We start from the raw sequence: 20,886 nt of genomic DNA on the forward strand, positions 1-20,886 counted from the left end.
TATTAAATGCTTGTAATAACTTCACTGCTCTTCAGGTTTTGCAGCTTTCCAGTGAAAATCTTTTCTTTGTGTGAGTATGAAAACTTTTTTGGTTCAAATTTATATCACAAATTTAAACCAAAAAGGAAATATTAACCATGTGTTTTGCAGTTTTACCAGTTTTTGCAGTTTACAACTGGAGAACTACAGAAAAGACTGATCTCCCTATCCTTATTTGGACATGTCTCTTGGGATTTTTGCTAAAATCTCTTGACACGTCCCCATAGACAGAATTTACCTCAGAAAGGCATTTACAAACTGATGTTTGGGGTTTTGTCTTCCTTTAAGTTGCCTGTGGTCAGCCTCCTGTTGTGGAAAATGCAAAGACCTTTGGAAAGATGAAACCTCGTTATGAGATCAACTCACTTATTAGATATCACTGCAAAGATGGCTTCATCCAGCGTCATATTCCAACCATCCGGTGCCAAGGGAATGGAAGATGGGATATGCCTAAAATTACATGCATGAATCGTAAGTTCTCTGAAAAGGAATCAGTGCTGCCTCAGAAACAATAGATTCATTAATGTAAAGATGAGCATCCGTAATGATAAATAATGAAAAGTAATTAGTATATTTTTAAGAGAAGTGCAAACCTTATATTATAGATTATGACAGCAGTACAGCTCACACTATCTGTAGAAAAATCAACAACTAATAAAAACATTACTTTTCTGTTTTTAGAAAAGCCATTAAGATTCTTTTCAATTAAGCAGCAACATTCTTACAAAGTCTCTGAATTCATAGGTTCTCAATAATGCTAACAATGCCTTCTGCAGATGTGGTCTAACTGTTTTCAAGAGATGCTTCTCCTGTCTGTAACATGGCCTTAGTATCAGTTAATCATTTGTTAACTCCCTAATTAATCACGAATAATAGAAAATTAATGTGAAGCATAGCCAGTCCATTCATGCTGAAATCATTTCAAATTAATTAATATATTCTTTTTCTCCCTCCTTTTCATTGCAGCGTCCACATACCAAAGGACTTATTCTAAGAAATACTACTATAAACATTCTTCATCAGGAAAGGGAACATCATTAAATTCATCAAAACACTACCATCGCTGGATCAGGACGTGGCAGGACTCAAGGCGCTGAGTGCTAAATGGTGAATGGGGATTTCCACCATTTCAGCCAAAGTTCTAACTTTCTGTGCCTTTTCTATCACTTATAGGAGTATTATCAAATTGTTTTGAAACTATGGACTCCGGTATTCACAATGCATTTTGCAAAAATATTGTGTTTATCACAAAACAAAAAAAATAAAAAAATAAAAATTATATAGAGGAGAAGTGCTTATGGGGATAAAAAGAGACCATTTCCAGCCTATAATGATTATTAGTTTTCTATATGCCATCAGTGTGGACCATTTTATGACATATACCAGCCTTCTGCAATATTTAAACAGCTCAATTTTAGCACCAATGAAAATGTAAATAAGATGATTTTAATGTTGTTTAATTGTGTGTTGTTTTAAAAATCCTGTATATAAAATGAAAAGTCACACTAAGTTCAGGCATATTTATGGTTAGAATGGCCTCAGAGGTCTTCAGTCATTTGTGACATTGTTTTTATGTTGTTTACCTAGGCTGGAAATGGTTGAAATAACTTCACTGACTGAAATTTGCTATTACAAGGTGAAGATAAACACACAAGTGACATGACTTTTTCTTTTTAATGCAAACTGTGCCAGTTACCATCCAAGGTACAGTGTGTGTCCATGTGATGCAAAATTTAGAGCACATAAAGTGGGGATATAGCATGAACTAGGGACTGCAATGTGGAACTTTTTTTCTGCTCTCCATTCCAGCCTCATCATTCATGAGAAAGGACTGCATGGAGGACTTGTATATGACAAGGAGGGCCTGTAAAAATCCAAGTGCTAATACATTAACTTTATCAACCAGGGCCACCTTTTCTGAAAGAAAGAAAAAAGAGGAAAAAAAAAAAGAAAAAAAATGAAAAAAAAAATGACTTTCACAACATTAACCACAAGGTCTATATTACAGGTCTCTGCATTCTAAAATGGAGATAGACCTAGCGTTTGGGGGATCTTTTTTTGTAAAAAACAAACAAAAATCAAAAAAGTAAATAATTTTGTATATATAACCATTTTTTAATCTTTTTATAAAGTAATGAATGTTTGTGTATGAATGCTGCAGCTGTGAAGCGTACATAAATAAATGAAGTAAGCCATACTGATTTAATTTATTGGATGTTATTTTACCCATGCAAAGAAGATTAAAAGAGCTCGCCAGTGCAGTATTAGCCCCTGAGCTCCACTTTTGGAACCATCTTTTGCTATTTTCCCAGAGAACAAAATTCCTGCTAAACAGGATCATTTGTTTGTGGTTAGATGGGTGAGAACTGTGTGACTTATGGAAGAATCAGGATCTTGGCTTTCTAGGAAGAATTGTGTGCACAAAGAGGTTTTAGGTTGTAGTTGGTGCAGTGTGTGCGTAGGAGTTTTCTATTATGATTTCTTACCCTGGTCAGCGCGACAACTGACCTGGATGTGTATAGTAAGTGTAGAAGGTAATGTTTGAACGGACTTCTCCACATAAAGGATTGTGTCTGGTTATTTCTGCAAAGTTCCCTGCACGTCTTTGGACACAGGAAAAGAAATAAATAATAAAAGATAAATAAAGTAAGTTCCCTAGGATACATATGTACAACTTTCAAAATAACACTGCAAATACAAACAGAGTTGGGAGGCTTATGCCTCTGTGTTAGTGTGGGGATATGATGCAAGAAGTTGAAAAGGAAAGGAAAAGAATTGAAAACCCAGCCAACATGTACAAGTTTGTCCCAGGCAGAACTGCCCATGAGGCGACCTTGCCATGGTTTATTGGGAACATTGATTACAGTCCCAGGCAACATCTCTTAAAAAATTGCAGTGACTGCTCCACCATGGATACCCAGTCTTTGTGCGTTCAACATGGCAATGCGTCACTGCGTTGGCCGGTTCATTCCCCACCCCTACCCCCAAACAATGCACATAATACTTTTCTCTATTTATATTATCTTGTATAGTGTATAATGTGAATGTCTGTTTTTTGTGAATGAAAGTCTAAAATCTTTGTAACTTTTATATCTGCTTCTGTTTCACCAAAGAAACAAGGTTTTGCTATACTGTGACTTGTCTTGTTATTGCATGTCTTCCTGTTTAAATCTATGCAATGTGATTTTTTTCATATGAATACGGTTAGACTGTCAGGTACTTCACAGTTATCATGGGCTTAGTCAATTGCCCACTGGAGTCAGAGAGTCAGCTGGCTGAACTTTAGTAGGTGCTGGATTTGACTTTATATGAGCAACTGTAGGAGATTTGGAGTAATATTTTAAGATATACGGTATATGTTTTGAAGTCGAATTTTGCTTGTATAAGTCAAGGCTCTGCTCATAAGTATACAGTATTCCGCACATCACTTCCTTGTACCAGAAGCATACAGAACAGAAAATATATTTTAACACTTTACAAACTTTCTCACCGTATGTATAAAAAACCCTGCATAGATTTGTTGTTTTCTTGTCTTCTTGTTGGATTTAAACAATGTTGTAAGGCATTCACATAACATTGTGATTGTAGTTTAAGTAGATTAGGTGCAGTGCTTATATTGATTTTTTTCACCTCCTTCTATTACGCATAATAAAATAGGACTGACAACATTCCTTATTAAAAAAAAAAAAAAAAAAGAAAAAAAAAACTAACCAACCTGTTACCCATGCTTGTTTATTTAGACAGAGAATGGAGCTTTCTTCAGCTCTGAAGACTTTTTTTAACCCTGATTTAAACCCCAAGTGGTGCAGTGCTAGCATGCAGTTGGAACACATCTACTCACATTGCAGGGCCAGGTCTGGTGGGACACCGGGACATTATCACAGCAAGCAGCTGCATTCCTGTACCTGCAGCATCACCAAGCTCAGGAGTGTGGCAGGATGCTGTGATCAGCCTATAGAAACAGAAGACAAAGCCAGAGATTCAAACACAGATCACTTATTTATGTATTTATTTTAACGAGTATTCCTTAGCTCTGCTTTCTTGCCTTCCAGGTAAACCCAGAATCCTGTCAAATATTTTCCAGTTCCCCGGTGTCTGCTCCAGAAACTCTGCTTTAAGTTGCATTTGACAAATCCATGCAAGACAAACACCAGAGTAGTACTCCTGTAGTAGTCTCCCCCTGCTGCATAAGTATTAAACACTTTTTCTCTACTAATCCACTTTGTCCTGTTAATGGGATGCAGAAACAGCTGTAGAGGAGAAGATGGAAAGGTTAGTAGAGGATGGGGTGTTGATGGTTACAGTCTTTAGCCGAAAGGAGTCCAGGTGTGCACTGCACGTCCTCAGATTGCTGTCAGCATGTGGAGCATTTGGACCAAACAAGGCTCAAGCTGCAGGTCAGTGCAGAGGGCTCAAATGCCACATGGGAGCATCTGTGTTTCATGTGCCTATGAATACCCAAATAGAGTAGACTTCATTATTCCAAGAGTCTTCCTGCCCCTTACCACATTGGCTGAATTTGACTTCCCAGCAGATGGAGAGTCCTCCACCTCTACCTCCTCTAGAGGCTGGCACTACACAGGGTAGAAATGAGCCAGGCTACTTGTTTTGTTCTCAAGAGGATGTACTGCTTACTGGAATCATCCCTGTATCCCAGCTGTGCCATTTTAGTGTCACACAACTTGAAGCTAGGTAGGAAGAGACAGCTTCCTGATGGCAGATCTTCTGGCAGGCCATTTATTTCTGTGGGACATCTCACCCAAGATGGAGACTGTGGATGGAAGTGGCATGTAGGAGAAAACACAAGTTCCTTGGCATGCAACATGCATGCCAGCAAGATACAAGTGGGCTGGCAAGGGGCTGCCAAAGGAAGGGACAGCCTGCAAGGAGCTTTGGAGTGAGGATATTTTTTCCTAGGGCAGTGGCTGAAGGAACATTGTTCAAGGGTCAGTCTATGGGTATGGTATGGGTCCATGTCTGATACTTTCTTAAGCGAAAGGTCTTCATTTCTGCAGCCAGCATCCTTGCACTGAGCGGGTGCAAAAACTAGCACACACATGCAGAGATATTTCCTTGATAAGAGGATGGTGAGCCTGCAAAAACCAGTGCAAGTTTGAGCTGTAAGAAGCTCTGCAGCACAGGAGCTTGGCAGACTGAAGACAACCTGAAGCAAGAGGAGGAGGAGCAGCAGCAGCTACCAATTTATATATTATTGTGTAACTGCTGAAAAGCTGGATATTGGCAAGAGTCCTAAGAGCACGAGTTCTGACTAAAATTAAATCCTTAGTGCCCTCTGCTGCTGTTTGCTGCTTTAATAAGTTACCTCTCCCTTTGTTATTTCCACAATGTAGATGCTGACTCTTCATCCAGAAGGGCCATGTTTTTATCTGCTGGGCTGTTGTCTGTTAAATGTCTACCCAAAAAAGAAGTCTTGCAGTTATTTCTCCAAAACAGGAGGCCTGAAGCCTGAGGCCTCGTCCCCCAAGGAAGGCTGCAGAGATGCCTCCTAGGGCTTCAGAGCAGGTCCATCAACTTCCATGGCATTAATGGGCAGAGAGGTATGAACCCTGGTGTGAACCAGAGCTATCGTAGCAGGGCGAATGGGTGACCACCTTCTTAGCTCGATTAAAAGACTTGCAGTGTGCCCTGCTGGGCAGCTAACCACAGCTGTCTCAGAGCTTCAGTGCTCCAGGAAATGTTTAAGTCTTTATATACTGAAAACAACTGGGAAAAAAAATGTTTTCAGTTCAGCTGCACCAAAACTCAAAGGCAAATGTAGTCTCTTTCAGCAAAAACATACCACTTTTCATTGTATTATTTATTGTAAGCAGCAATGTGCATAGGCCTTTGTGACCATGCTGCTTTTCCTGACAAGCTGTGAAAGGGATACAAGCGATATTTGGACTAAGCACTGGTGGAAGCTGTAACATGTGAACACACCAAGCAAGGTTGTTAACATGGTGAAGCCAAGCACAGCCATTCTAAGGAAAGAAGAAAAATGAGGAAATACAGAAAAATATGTATCACCTGAACACCCAAGTGGTAGAAATAGAAGGAAATTTAAGGGCCTGTAAAACACAACGTAATGCAAACTTTAACTTCCATGGAAAACAAATATTTTCAAGTGAAGAAGCCATCGGCTGCTACTATGATAGTGGCTAACTTATGGTTTAATGCAGGTGGAAGAAAATAAAATAAAAGGGAGAGAGAAATCAGTCCTGGAGATGTGTCAGTGAGGAATTTCTTCCAAGGATGAGAATGGATTCATGACACTGGCAACCAAATTCAAGCAGGAAGTGACCCAGAATCCTGCTTCTGGGATGGTCAGAAGAATGGGGAAGCTACACACAATGCAAACACCGGTTGTGGTCCTGCACAGACACAACAGTTTGATGTACCAGCTACATGAGTTCTGGTTGTAAGCTGTAGAAATTGCTTCGTCCAGTGGTGAGAAGTTCTGTGATGGTAGAAGTCCTTACTACTTTAGCACAGGAGGAGAACAGTTCAGAAGAGGGAAGAAATGGTGTGGTTGCCTTTGGTAGCAGGTGAATAGCAGGAGTTTTGCTCCTGTGTTTCTTACACTAGTGTGTTCAAGTTGTTAATCAAAAATAATTTTCCTACATGGTATGAAAAGCCATAATGCAGAGGCTTGGGAGAGGTAATACACAAAAATCTGTAGCAGATCCAGGAAAAGGTTTTGTGGTTTTTAAGGGCCCTGTTCCTTCACAGGTTAAAAGCAAGTGTGACTTTTTCTAAGCAGAAGATGGAAGTTTTGATTCCAAATGTATTACAGAATCACAGAATTTCTAGGTTGGAAGAGACCTCAAGATCATCGAGTCCAAAATTAGAATCCAAGGCTGCTCTCTTCAGGGTTAAAATAAACTTTGGTCTCGCCCATGTACAATATATGTTAATATCTTATTACTATTATCATTTTAAATGCCTTTCTGAATGAAGAATTCCTTCGACAGCAAAGACCATACCTCTTCTGCTGCAGCTTGATCATCTTAAACTCGGGCAGCTTTTTAAGGTGATCAAACCCTGACTTAGTAAGCGCATCGTAGATCAACAGGGCGAGAGACAACTCCCAATACAGCATCCATACAGACCTCGTGGCAGGAGAGGAGACAGCCCCCATCCCCCATGGCTGCTGAGACAGCTACAATTTTCACCTTCTTGCTCTATCCTGCAAGCAGGCAGGCTGGGAGAGCAGCGGGAGCTAGGAAGGGACAGAAGCAAGACAGCTGACCCCAACTGGCCAAAGGGGTATTGCATACCATATGGTGTCATGCTGGACAAGTAATACGGGGTGGCTGGTGTACTGGGTCTGGCTGGAATGTTAACTTTCCCGGCAGCAGCCCATACAGTGCTGTACTCTGCACTTGTAGCTGGAACAGCAGTGTTATCACACCAGTGTTGTGTCTACTGCTGAGCAGCACTGGCACAGCATTGGGCCTCTCTCTAACCCTCCTAGGGGGTGGGCAAAAAGTGAGAAGAGAAACATCACCAGGGTAGCTGACCTAAACCAACCGCAGGGATATTCCAAACCATGTGATGTCACACTCAGCAATAAAAGGTGGAAACAGGAAGAAGAGGGGAGGGGTGGGCTCTCGTTGTGAAAACGTCGGTCCTCCTCCCGAACACCGGCTACGTGCGTTGAGGCCCTGCTTCAAGGACGTGCTCAAGCATCGCTCATTTGTGGGAAGTAGAGAGTAATTTCTTTCCTATGCACTTCCACATAGCCTTCATTTGTTTTAGTGGCTTGTTTACCTCACTTTTTTTTTTTTTTTCCCTTTCCCCCTCCCCTTTCCCCTTTCCCTTTTTATTTCCCTTTAGTTAAATTGTTTAGTTCATAATGATTATTCTTTAATTATTATTATTATTTCCCTTTAATTAAATTATCCTTATCTCAACCCGTGAGTGGTTCCTTGCTTTACTTCTCCCCCTCCTAATCTGCCACAGTTCTCTGTTGAGCCAGGCTGGTCTTCTTCCCCGCTGGTTCATCTTTGGGCACATGGGGACAGACTGCTCCTTCGCCATTAGGATTTCCCTCTTGAAGAGCACCCAGCCTTCCTGGACCCCTCTGCCCTTCAGAACCGCCTCCCAAGGAACTCCACCAACTAGTGTCTTGAGCAGCCCAAAGTCAGCCCTCCGAAAGTCCAATACAGTGGTTTTACTGGTCCCCTTCCTGGCCTCGCCAAGAATAGTGAACTCCACCATTTCGTGGTCACTCTGCCCAAGACAGCTCCCGACAATCACATCCTCCACCAATCCTTCTCTGTTTGTGAAGAGAAGGTCTAGCGGGGCACCACCCCTGGTAGGTTCACTAACCAGCTGCGTCAGGAAGCTCTCTTCCACTCTCTCCAGAAACCTCCTAGACTGCTTTCACTGGGCTGTGTTGTGCTTCCAGGATATGTCAGGGAAGTTGAAGTCCCCCACGAGTACAAGCGCTGAAGATTTTGCAACTTCTGTCAGCTGCCTGTAGAACTCCTCATCCTTCTCCTCATCCTGGTTCGGCAGTCTATAGCAGACCCTGACCAGGACACTAGCCTTGTTGTCCCTGCCGATCCTAACCCAACGGGACTCGACCTTGTCATTCCTAGCCTCGAGTTCTACAACATCGAAAGACTCTCTAATATAGAGAGCCACACCACCACCCCTTCCGTGCTGCCTGTCCTTTCTGAAGAGCTAAGCCAGGCATTGCAGCACTCCAGTCATGAGACTGGTCCCACCATGTCTCCATGATGGCAACCAAGTCGTAGCCTGCCCTGTGCTCTTGTGCTCTTCCTTGAGGCTCTGTGCAGAAGAGATGCCACCTCTGGCACAAGGGCTGGGGGATGGGAAAGAAGCACTCACACAACCCCTGAGAATTGGCAACGGAGTGGTTTATTGCCGGGACGTCATGCAGGTCAGCCTGCAGGACGTCCATGGTGTTTGGGGGCTCCATCGCAAGCTAATGCTTGCGATGGAGCCTGTGCAACAACGAGTAGGGGGCTGGCCGCGCACTCCTGCGACGCTGTTTTTGTGTTTGCAGAGCAGACAGCAAAGACGCGCTGCGGAAGTCCCATGCCTGTTCTGGCCGAGGTGGATCTACTTGCATTGGTTCGTCCAGGTTTTGTGGAGGTTCCACCTCCATGGGCTCCTCGGTGTTGGGCAAAAGGCTGAGCCAGTCCTTGCCCAGGACTGCCCAAACAGGATGCCTTCCAGACGAGAGCTTTCCAGGCCGGGGTGCTGAACCAGGCGATCGTTCCGTTCCATGACGACGTCCACTGTCAGCTGGATTGCCATGCGTGGATCCGACGTTGCCATCTCGTTTATGGCCCTGGCTGGGTCCCGCACCATGGTAGGGCTGATAGGCACGCCTGTGCTCCCTGCGGCTGTCTGACTGATCCTGCTGCCTTCTTCCCACGCTGCTGTTGCGCCAGTCGTAGGACCAGGGCCTGTAGTCGTTGTATCGTTGCCGGGAAGGACTGCGCGTGGCCCGGGATGGCTGATGATCAAGTCCGTCCCTTCTTGGGACAGGCTGCATGGGATGCCTTCCATCTGGGACGGTTCCAGGCTGGGGTGCGCAACGAGAGGGTTGTCTGCTTCCACGCTGCTGTCCCATGCCACGGTGTGCTTCCTTGCCCTTTGTGGGGCCGACGCTGCCATCTGTGTAGCGGCCGTGGCTGGGTCCCGCGCTCTGCTGTGGACTGGGGGCACGCCTGTGCTTCACGTGGGTGTCCATCTGATGCTCCCACTGTCTCCCCACGCCGCCGTTGCGCCACTGGGAAGGCCCGGGCCCCCTGTTGCTGGATGGCTGAGGGGCTGGCCTGTTCCCAGCATCATTGCGGTGCCAATGGTACCGCTTATAGTGGTCAACGGGCTGCATGCCAGAGCTGCCTTGGGCACTGGTGTCTGTTGTGCCGCTGGTGCTCTGCCTCTGCCCGTGACGCTTCTTCTCAGTTGCTTTCCTTGCTGGTGCTTGCTGGGACTGCATCGCTGTCCGCTCGCACCAACGAGGACCGCCTCTCACCTTGCTGCTTCTGGTCTTCCTTCTGCCGCCAATGCCGGCTCTCAGAGGGCCTAGAAGCTCAGCGAGTGGCGGGCCAGCGGCAGGGGGGCCTTTTTATAGGCAAGGGCGGTGCAGTGGTGGCCACTGTGACCCCGGCAAGCCTCAGTGATGCAATGGACCATGCGTGGCCAAGTTTGGGCGGCTGCGTTGGGAGTGTTCTGGAAGATGCCCTCATGTGGAGGAAGGAGGAGGGTTGAGGGCCCCTTGTGCTGGGGCTGGCTCGCCCGGGCCATTTGGCTTGCCAGAGTGAAAGGCTGCGCCTTGGCCACGGGGACTGCCCTGCACCTCCCATCTTGTGCCCTGCATTTATTTTTAACACTGCTTTTTAGGTCATTAGTTCTATTCCTTATGCACAAGAAGAGAAGCAAGGTGCATCTTCAGCCCTAATTCCCAGGTGCGCTTGTGCTCTGAGTGAAGAATTTCTTCCCCACATCGCATCTAATCTAAATCTGCCCTCCATTTGTTCTAAGCCGTTATCCCTTGTTCCGTGGCTACCCTCCCCGACAGAGTCCCTCTCTGGCTTTCTTTTAGGCCACTTTTGTGGGTGAGGTTAGGTGTCAAAAATGCAGGACCTAGCAAATGGCAGCCCCATCTACCTTGTTCCACACGTTCCACATGACCTTATCCAGCTCAGGCTCTAGCCTCTGATCAGTGGAATACAGAGTCATAGAAACATTAAGGTTGGAAAAGACCTCCAAGATCATCCGGTCCAACTATCACCCTGCTTCCAATGTCACCCACTAAACCATGTCCCCATGCACCAGGTCCAACCTTGCCTTGAACACCCCCAGGGACGCTGATGTCACCACTTCCCTGGGCAACCTGTTCCAACGCCCGTCCGCTCTTTCTGAGAAGAAAAGTCTTCTACGTGTTTGACTAGTTGCAGAGCAGTGCTTACACGGAGTCAAGGACTGGTCAGCTTCCCACTCTGTCCTGCCAGCGAGGAGGCTGGGCGTGCAGGAGGAGCTGGGAGGGGACAGAAGCAGGACAGCTGAGCCCAACTAGCCAAAGGGCTATTCCATACCATCTGGCGTCATGCTGGACAAGTACTGTGGGGTGGCTGGCTGGGGGACGGCAGGGCTACTGGCTGCTCGGGGGCAGGCTGGGCATCTCTCAGCGGGTGCTGAGCAACTGCACTGGGCCAAGCCCCAGCGCGTTGCAGTGATTTGAGTCTCTCTGGAATTGCCAGGGTGATGACACACCTCTTCCAAGCCTTCCATTCTGCCATTTTGTTAGGATTTTGCACCTGTTCAGGGGTGAACTTCCAAAGCACTGGAGGTGTCCGCTGCTCTACGTGCCTGTCCATATCCTCCCACACTGCCTGCCACTCACACCTCTCCTGCCTCAGAACAGACCTCTGGATGGCATTCCTAAGCAGTCGGTTAACGTTGGACAATAGCTGAAGCTCACTCGGGAGACGTTACAAGAAGAACATGCTGGCCTGAACACCCCCAGGATATTCAAAGACCTGAAGAGCTGCCTTCACTAGTCTGGACGAGAAGAGGCGGGTGAAGGAGAAAGCGGGGAACGAACAAGTGGGAAAAACCATCTCCGCCTGCCACCTGCATAGATTGGTTCCCTGAAGAAAAAAGGCCCTTGAAATATCCTCTCCTGAGGTAGCCTATGCCAAGGATGCACGGAGCATCCAGGCCAGTCCCAATAGGGTGCTTTTACCACTCATTCCCTCTTCGGCTTATGCTGCTATAGGCCTCGGGTAGTTCTTGATGCCCTTACGATATCTTCCCCTTTGTCTTCCTGTTCCTTGGATGGCGCAGCCACTTTGGAGTAGCCTATCTCGTCTTCTTCTTCTCCCTCCCCAGACTGAGTAGGAGTTCCTCTGCTTTCTAAACGACCTGGCTTTCTCAGCCCTTTTGAACAAGGGGCGTGATGTTTCCCTTTTTCCACTCACCAGGGACATCGCTGGAGGGCCAGGACTTTAGAACTTGGATGGAGAGAGGCTTTCAGCCGGTTCCCTGCGTACCCTGCGATTCATGTCATCAGGTCCCATAGACCTGTTGTTTAGACTCATCAGGTTGTCTCGAACCCACTCTTCCCTTACAGGGGGTGGGACTTTGCTCCCCCAGCCTCCATCTAGGAGTTCAGGGAAATGAAAGACTGAGCAAGCCTGTCTACCAGTGCAGACAGAGGCAAAGAAGTTGTTGAGTACCTCAGCTTTCTCCATGTCTCTCGTTAACAAGTACTCAGGTAGAGGAACTCACCAAGGCTGGGGTGTGGAACCAGAGGGCTGTCCACTTGCATGCCTTGGTACCATGCCACGGTGCGTTTGATTTCCATGCATTGGTTCAACGCTGCTGTCTATGCTATGGCCACTGCTGGGTCCTGCGCCATGGTAGGGCTGATAGGCACGCCTGTGATCCCTGCGGCTGTCTGACTGATCCTCCTGCCTTCTCCCTACGCTGCTGTTGTGCCAATCGTAGGAACAAGGCCTGTAGTCTCTGGATGGATGCCAAGAAGGACTGTGCATGGCCCAGGATGGCTGATGACCATGCCCATCCTTGCTTGCGACTTGTCGCACGGGATGCCTTCCATCCAAGAGGCTACGGCCACGGCTGTGTCCTGTGCTGTGTTCCAGACGATCTTTTCCAGTTCTGGCTCTTGCCTCTGAGCAGTGTAATATAGAATCATAGAAACATTAAGGTTGAAAAAGACCTCCAAGATCATCTGGTCCAACCATCACCCTGCTTCCGATGTCACCCACTAAACCACGTCCCTACGCACCAAGTCCAACCTTTACTTGAACACTCCCAGTGGTGTCAGGACCGTGGACTGTTCCAACTCTTAAACCCTTCCCAAAAGTCATTATCAAACCTTTTTTTTCAGTGCTGCAGCCTGAGCTGGCCCTCAGGTGGATGTTTAAGCCAAAGCCCTGTTTTTCCCTGCCTGGCATCTCTACAGCCTCTTGACTCCCTTCCCTCACATTTGGTTATTTCCCTTTGCTCTGGGTAAAATAAAATTGTCTTCTTTTCAACGGGTTGGACAGTTTGTTCTAGCTTTCTAGTAGTTGCAGTGTATAAGGAGATCCTACACACAGCATAGAGCGATTCATGACACCTAATCATTCACACCATTTCGTCTTGTGGAGCCAATATCCATCTGGTATTACCATGTGGTATCTGCAGCATTTCGGAGCAAAGGTTTATCTGTTGGCACTGCATCGTCACTGTCAAGGAGCAGTTAAAGTGGTTTGAAGGAGAAATACAAAAAATAAATAAATAAGGGAAAAGGGATGTTTTGATTCCTTCTGTCCTGTGTCCCTTCCATACAAGCAGCCTGGCTCCCTCCCCAAGTGTGTGCTTTCCAGACAGCCATTTCTGAAGGCAGACTAAGACAGATGAAAATCACGTGAAATTAATACTGTTATAAAAGGGAATTGTTATGTCAGTGAGAAAAATGCAGGGAGAATGATGGGAGGAACAGAACATAGGTATTGATTTGAAAATGGAAAATCAATCCATGTTAACTTTGTATTAGGGAAGAACTTGAGCTTATACAAAACAATTTATACCAGCCAGCCAGTGGCATCCTCAGTGAATGCACATGAGTATCATTGCTAGCTATAGCAAAAGATACACAGCTGTAGTTTTCAGTAAATAGACCTAATTGTGTGATTTCTCATTTGGTAATACAGTGTTTATTTGCACTCTCCGTTACAATATTTTTAAGCTGCTACTATCCTTTAGGACTTAATACACAACTTTTAGCCTGTGTTTGTACAAGTGGACTACACTTTTGTTGGCTTTCCTGTTCTGGGAAATTGTTAGAAACAGCTGTTTGTACATATATAGCTGACCATTCGAGTTTAAAATGACAAGCAATGGAGATACAAGATTTTTCAAGGTACTTGGAGTGACATCAACCTACTCCTGAAGTGAAAGGACTTCTAAAGTGAAAAGCTTAGGATATCCAGCAACCCTTACTGTTGCTTGAGTAGCAGATTCCTCCTGAACATGAGATTCTGAATATGAAAATTATGGAAAAGCTTGGAGGTTGGTCAACAAACGTTTTTTGAGCTTTCAAGTACAGTGGACAGTACCTGATGTGTAATTACACTAAGTGAGTTACTTTATATTTTATCACACTGTTTTTATCACAAGCTTTACATATTGGAAGCTTTGTTTTTCAGGAAAAAAAAATAAAAAAAATATTTGTATATTAATGGAGTCAGATGGGTGACTGCAAGGCAGTATTAACACCATCAGCATTCACCTTAGAGGATTACAGAGAATCATGGAATGATTTAGGTCGGAAGAAAAAAAAAAGTGTTTGCCAAAGGAGAGATGAATGAAATCACAGAAATTTAGCCCTTTTTGTCATGCCCTGCCCAGCTGGCTCCAGGCACAGCTTTGGTCCTCCAAAGGGAGTGGGATTAGGGATGATTCTGGGCTGCTGAGGTCAGCACTGGGGCTGTGGTGTTGGCAGCCATGGAGCAGCTGAGATGTGCCCCCAGCCTCAGCAACAGCAGGAGGGAAGTGCTGTTGGATGAAGGGAGAACATAGGATAACTGGTGCTGGTGCTACAGGTATTCTGAAACATCCAAGGTAATGCCCTGAAAATAGAGTTACATTTGCAACTAGAGGTAATATGCATGGTCCAAAAAATCTTCAGGCTACTTGGATAATTGCAGCTCATTCCTGTTGGAGTAAATCTTCTTTCTGTTAAATCACCATGCTTCTCAAAAGTGTGTGCAGATCAAAACAATTGTCCCTGCACACAACACAGTTGGCTACTCTGCTGCATGTGTGGCTTGGAGTAGCCACCTTCCTTCGAGGGCACATCTTCAAACCTTCCCCAGCTGCTGCTAAGCTTCACTTTACATCTCTGAAGCTCGCAGATCTTGCCCTTCCTTTGTAAAGAAATAATAAAGTGTTCAAAACAATTCTCTCAACTTCTGTGGTGATAATCCACCAAAGTTAATGTGTAGTTTTATTTTCTTGTTTTCTTGTTGTTGTTGCTTTTTGTTTGTTTGTTTGTTTTGTTTTGTTTTGTTTTGTTTTGTTTTCTTACTCTCTTTCAAGTGTCCAGTGCTGTCTGTACCTGGAAATCCAGCACTGCCTCTCAATGTGTTCAGTGACCTCCTGAGGTCACAGGGGTATAAATGCCTCTAGCTTATCTCACACTGTGGAAATAATATATTTTGGCTGAAAATCTTCAGTTTGTGTTGCACTGGTGATGAGCAAAGAGCTCAAGGGGAAAATCAGTAACTTCTTTGTAAACTTCTTTTCCATCTTGGCTGTATCACCATTTAAGTAACCAGCAGTCTTAGCATTTAACTGCTGCTGCCTCCTTACTTTTCATAATAGATATCCCACCCTGATGCTACATGGTCCAGCATCTGAGAAACAGTTTTTGACCTCAGCAGGCATCCCTCTATCTCACCCAGAAAGTGTCATTCAGTAGGTAATGCTCTCGAGCTTGCAAAAACTCACAAAAGCTGTCAGACTGAAAAAGATGTATAGCATATCACAATAAGGTGTGTGTCTCCTAGAGTAATGAGAAACTGAAAATCTTTAATAGCCTTAATTTCACTCCATTAGAGCTTAAAATAGTTGTCACACATGGTTTAAGTACAGATTCAGCCCGTAGTGAATGGGATGTTATGTCCTCAAAACTGGAGAAATCCAGTTTACTTTTAATCAATTATATTGCCTTACATGAACCACGAGCTTTTCTGACAAAAGTTTTTCTATGTCCATTTTTGTGGCATAAGGTATGTGGCTAATGGTTAACTCAAAAACTGAGCACCTTTCTACAGCAATGTTCCAGTGTTTCATGGGTTCACTCAACCACCTGTGTGTCTGTGCAATCTGAGCGTGGGAGAACTCAGCACAGATTCCCAGGAGGACATGTGAAGGTACTGTTACAAATACTCACTGGCAGAGTGTTCTAGCATTTGCTTGCAGCTATCTAAATTACCCATGGCATGAGATTCAGGGATAAAGGCATAGGAAGTTTCTGCAGGACCAATGCAGAACCCTGGCTAGAAGTTTACGAGAAAGCCAGGCAGAGGAGGAACCCTCTTCCAGTGATGTATTGTGATCTGGTTTTGCAGAGGCAAATAAACCAATCTGAAAGATGGGCCAGAATACATATAATAAACTGGGATTTAATTGTATGGTTGAAGGAAAAAAGGGGCCTTCCCAGGTAAAAGGGCTGATACCCACTGGTCTGATACCCAGCTTCATGGTCATTCTTGGCTCTTCTATGGCATGTGCAATTTCAGCCTAATATGCCCATGCAGCCTGCTGGGAGCATGCGAGGCTCCACAGCTTGTGGAGCAGAGCCCAACACAAGTCTAAGGCAAACCTGTACATCTCTTTCCCTCCACCCTGAAGAGACATTTTGGGGTGAGGGAGACCAGATGTGGCAGGAGGCTTGCTGCCTTCTGTGGGGCCAACAGCATAAATTTCCTTTGGCTGGTGCTCTTCCAAGAGCAACCGAGCACCCCAAACCACCCCTGCCTGAATCTGTTTTTGCTTAGGACCTCTCACTCCAAAGCAAGCAGGCAGTTGCTGCTTGGCAGATCCCACTGCCAAAAATGCCATCTGGGATCCCTCACTTACAGTCAGAGCTTGTGTGGGAAAAGTGTTGCCCCTGCCACCTACTTTCAGCAAGGACCAATTGTACAAGCTAGCATTGTGCAAGGAAATGAAAACACATGGGGTCATTTCATTTAGACTTACCTTAATTGTGGGGAAAGCACAAAAAAAAGAAAAAGAAGAAGAAAAAAGAAGAAGAAAAAGAAGAAGAAAAAGAAGAAGAAAAAAAAAAAGGAAAAGGAAAAGGAAAAGGAAAAGGAAAAGAAAAAGAAAAAGAAAAAGAAAAAGAAAAAGAAAAAGAAAAAGAAAAAGAAAAAGAAAAAGAAAAAGAAAAAGAAAAAGAAAAAGAAAAAGAAAAAGAAAAAGAAAAAAAGAAAAAGAAAAAGAAAAAGCACAATTGGAAGTATATACATTATAAGTACAGATAAGGAAAAAGAACAGGAAAAGGGAAGAACAGGAAATCTTTTAGTGCCCCTTCCAACAGAAACCATTCCAAGATTCTATAAAAACAGAGACATATTAGGAAAAATAATCATTGTCTTGGGATCAGTTTTGGTGGGCATTAGGAAGTCTCCTTTCAAAAACATTCTTTCCACACCCAAAAATGAGATAAACTCTAAGTGTTAGAGTACGTGGATTTTATTAAAGTTTATCACTTCTTCAGTTTCATACACATGTAAAAACTGAATCCATGTAATTATACCCCAGGGCAAAACAACTTGGGATGACGATAGCAGAAGCTAAGGAAAATCTTTTTTTTTTTTTTTTAAAGGACAAAAAGTGGAGGGGGGGGGTGTATCTTTCTCCTTTGTATTTTTCCTGCAGCAGACACATAGCTACCTAATTTCTGAGAGATACCGTCAGTCAGAGAGTTAGAAGTGAAGGCACTTTATTTACTTCTCTGTATTACTTATCTAAAAGAAAATTTATCTATTTAAAGACCCAAATTAGGTGCATATGTGCCTAAACCTTGCAAAACTACAGTATACTTTTTTTTTTTTTTTTTTTTTTTTTTTTTTTTTTTTTTTTAGTCAGTGATAATTAATATTGCTTTTCAGCTTTTCAGAATATTGCTTTGGGTAACTGCATAGTCTTATATCATCTGCAGATTTATATAATCTGTGCTGATGTGGAACAGAGTCAGGAAGGAAAACAAGGGATAGCTTAAAAAAATGATTGTACTAATTTCTAATCATATTTATGAAGTATGAGCCATGCTAAAAAGAAATTTTTTACAGCTGCACTCTGTTGCAAGATGCTGGGTAGACACACCTTCTGTCCAAGGATCATAAGGAAACACATAAGCATGACAAGGTTGCTCTCACAATATTTTAACACCTCCTCACACTTGTTCTTCAAAAGGATTTGGGCTGTACAAACAGATTTTCAGCAATAAAAGATTCAGTACACCCAGGATTTGAGGCTTTGTTCCAATTTTTTTTAATGTAATAGGTATCTTATTATGCAATGCAATTAACATTATGCCTATAGGCAATGTTTACCAATATGAAGCCAAAGACAACTACATAAAAAAATGTTGAAATGTACATGTTTTGCTTTATTGTGTGTTCAGGACCAAGTTCAAAATGGCTGGGTTAAAGTGGGTTGCTGCCATTTTCTGTCATCTCAGACATTCAGACAGAAAAGGCATGGGGAAGCACTGTTTACTGTGGAAGTGTAATTTCAATTTTTAAGGTTTGTGTTTTTCAGGAGCTACAAACACATCCCTGAAAGCAGAAGTGGAAGTTTAGCCAAACTGGGTGCTATCTCAGAAATGTTACAGAGCAGTGCAAAATTTGGTGTTGCTGTTGATAAAAGTCTTCCTTCCCAAAATCCCTCCTGGTGGTCATGGCATGCTTGTGCAGAAGGATGATGCTTCCCTCTGATTCTATGGGCCAATGTCTGCTTTTCACAACTGATAATGGTTTGGCAAATGAAAAGATGACTACAGTGATCTCCCTTTCGTCTACACAAGTCCCTTCCTTTCGCTTCAGAGCTTGGCTTATCTCAGTTTTGTAGAAGTGGCCTTGGAGGTTCGTGGTGCCCACCCTTGGTGTGTCCATATTGCTTCCTCCCTTATTGCTAATCAACCTGTTCAGCACAAGGGTCTTCCCCAGCTCCCAGACCCCATCTTACAGAGATCTTTGGGAAAGGGAGAGAGATCCTGCTCCTCCTCTCTGTCTGCAGTCATCACACTGCAGGTTCTGGAGATTTCTGAATCTTCAATGCTTGGGTCACTGAAGCCATCCACATGGCTGCTATGACAGTGTGGATTCTCGTCTCCTATCTGTTGCAACAGCATCCTTCTCCTGGGCCTCAGCATTTCATCAAGCAATGTTGACATGCTCCTTGGACTCCGGTTTTAGTACGATTTTCCCAGCTTTGTGCTTTAACCCTGTCTTGCTTTCTAGCACCCTTCTCTTGCTCTGTTGGTGCTCTTGCCTGAATGAGTTGTAGGTGCTCTACCTGGACTTCTGAAATACCATGATCTTGGTGTGATCTGACTTCCTCCACACCAACAGAACTTATCTCTATCACCAAGCACCCCACTGCACCAACAGACTGCACGTTACTCAAGGGTTATGCTTGCAAGAAAATGCCATCTTGGTCTTCTGAAAAAGTCCCATTGAAGTTCTGTGTGGATCCACTGAGATTTTTATAGTTACAGCACATGCATCTACCTTTTATTTGAACCATAAGCTGCTGGTGTGCAGCACCTTTATATTTTATACACATCTCTTTTCTCCTATTTTAAAGCAAATTGTGAAAATGATAACAACATTTCTCCAACTACAGTACAGAGTTGTGAAGTAAGACACTTTTTTTTTTTTTTCTTTTTTCCTTCAAGCCCGGCATTTTTAGCAAAGGAGAGTCTTGTTAATGTCAGACACTAAAAAAAGTCCTCAGACAGGTTGTCAGACTGTAGGATTTCTTAAGAAAATTGGTTTCTAACTTTGGAAATGTTGTAATGCTATTTATTTATTTATTTTTTTTTTTTTTTTTTTTTTTTTTTTTTTTTTTTTTTTGCAAACTCTCAGGTTGAATATCTTCACTTTTTAATGAAAGCTACATTCTTGCATAGTTGCATGATTGGGGACTTTGACAAAAAACATGCAGGGCTATACTGGATCTGGTTGGAATGTTAACCTTTGCTATAAATGCTGAATCTGAAGCCCGCATAGGAAATCCAAACTAATAATAGTAATAATAATCTCGGGTTCTATACATCAAAATCACCTTTAAAAGACATATCTTGAGGCATAAGATTTGCATGGATGACTACTATGTGTGTTTCATTGGCTATGTTGTGGTTAACTAACTGGGGAAATTCCACTGCCTATTACTATATTTTTTTCATTATGGCCACTGCCAAAGTCTTGAAACTGAGGTGAAAAACATTTCCCTCCATTGTCTCAGTCTTTATGGTAGGGGCATCATTCATAAAAGCAGAAAACAATAAAGGGGGGGTTAAAATTGTGTGTTTTCAGTGAAAATGTTGCTTGTTTTCCTCCTTTGCTGTAATTTAGCTTCTTCAAGAAATGTGATGTTGGCCACTATTTTAAGGTACACTTTCGAATTTTACTTTGACATGAAGATGCATAGTGTGTGTTTCCACTGAGGACTGATATTAAACTGGACAAACAGCAACAAATGCCATGCAGATAAGGAAGCTCACTGGCAGCAGTCTGTCCCTGTGAAGTTAGAAGCCTGAAACATCACGTTATTTTTCTGCCTGTGGATTTAACTGAAGTAAGACCAGCTCTGTCTGAGGACCATTTGATCAAACTATGGTATACAGCATCCCACAGCGCACACACAGATCCTTTGGGAGGTGTTTGTGTGAGCACTGACTGGTCCCCATGAAGCTTCTGTGAGCTGTTCCTTGGAGCAAAGTGTGGTATGCTTTCTTGGATGGGGGCTGGTTGGTTGACTTGTAGCAAAACTATTCTTTAAAACATATATATATGTGTGTATTCATGGAGAAATCTAGGAAGAAGAGGGTTTCACTGTGCTTTAAAAAAATCGGCTGCACTCGGGCATATTTCTCAGGATATTTCTTCACACGTGCTGTGCAGGGACACGTGCCATGAGTTTGACTTTATTTTGCTTTTCAAGAAGCAATAAAGATAAGATGCTTTGAAATGCTCCCGGGCAAGCTCCTGTTCAAAGCTACCTGATGTGGATCAGAGATGAAACTTTTATAAAGAATACATGTGACAGTCTTTGTAATCTAGT

General features: G+C 43.7%; 1 protein-coding gene across 4 annotated transcripts in view; it reads left to right on the top strand.

Moving 5' to 3' along the window:
- VCAN (versican) overlaps positions 1 to 3,176 on the top strand; it is a 114,406-nt gene extending 111,230 nt beyond the window's left edge. For all 4 annotated transcript variants that reach the window (XM_038169743.2, XM_038169739.2, XM_038169742.2 and 1 more), the window contains 2 exons: positions 328 to 510; positions 1,006 to 3,176. In XM_038169743.2, the coding sequence (XP_038025671.2) occupies positions 328 to 510; positions 1,006 to 1,136 (314 nt within the window). In that variant the 3' untranslated portion in view covers positions 1,137 to 3,176. The remainder of the gene's footprint in view (positions 1 to 327; positions 511 to 1,005) is intronic.
- The last annotated feature ends 17,710 nt before the right edge of the window (positions 3,177 to 20,886 follow it).

Source organism: Anas platyrhynchos, chromosome Z (assembly GCF_047663525.1).
Source record: "Anas platyrhynchos isolate ZD024472 breed Pekin duck chromosome Z, IASCAAS_PekinDuck_T2T, whole genome shotgun sequence".
Classification (NCBI taxonomy): domain Eukaryota; kingdom Metazoa; phylum Chordata; class Aves; order Anseriformes; family Anatidae; genus Anas; species Anas platyrhynchos.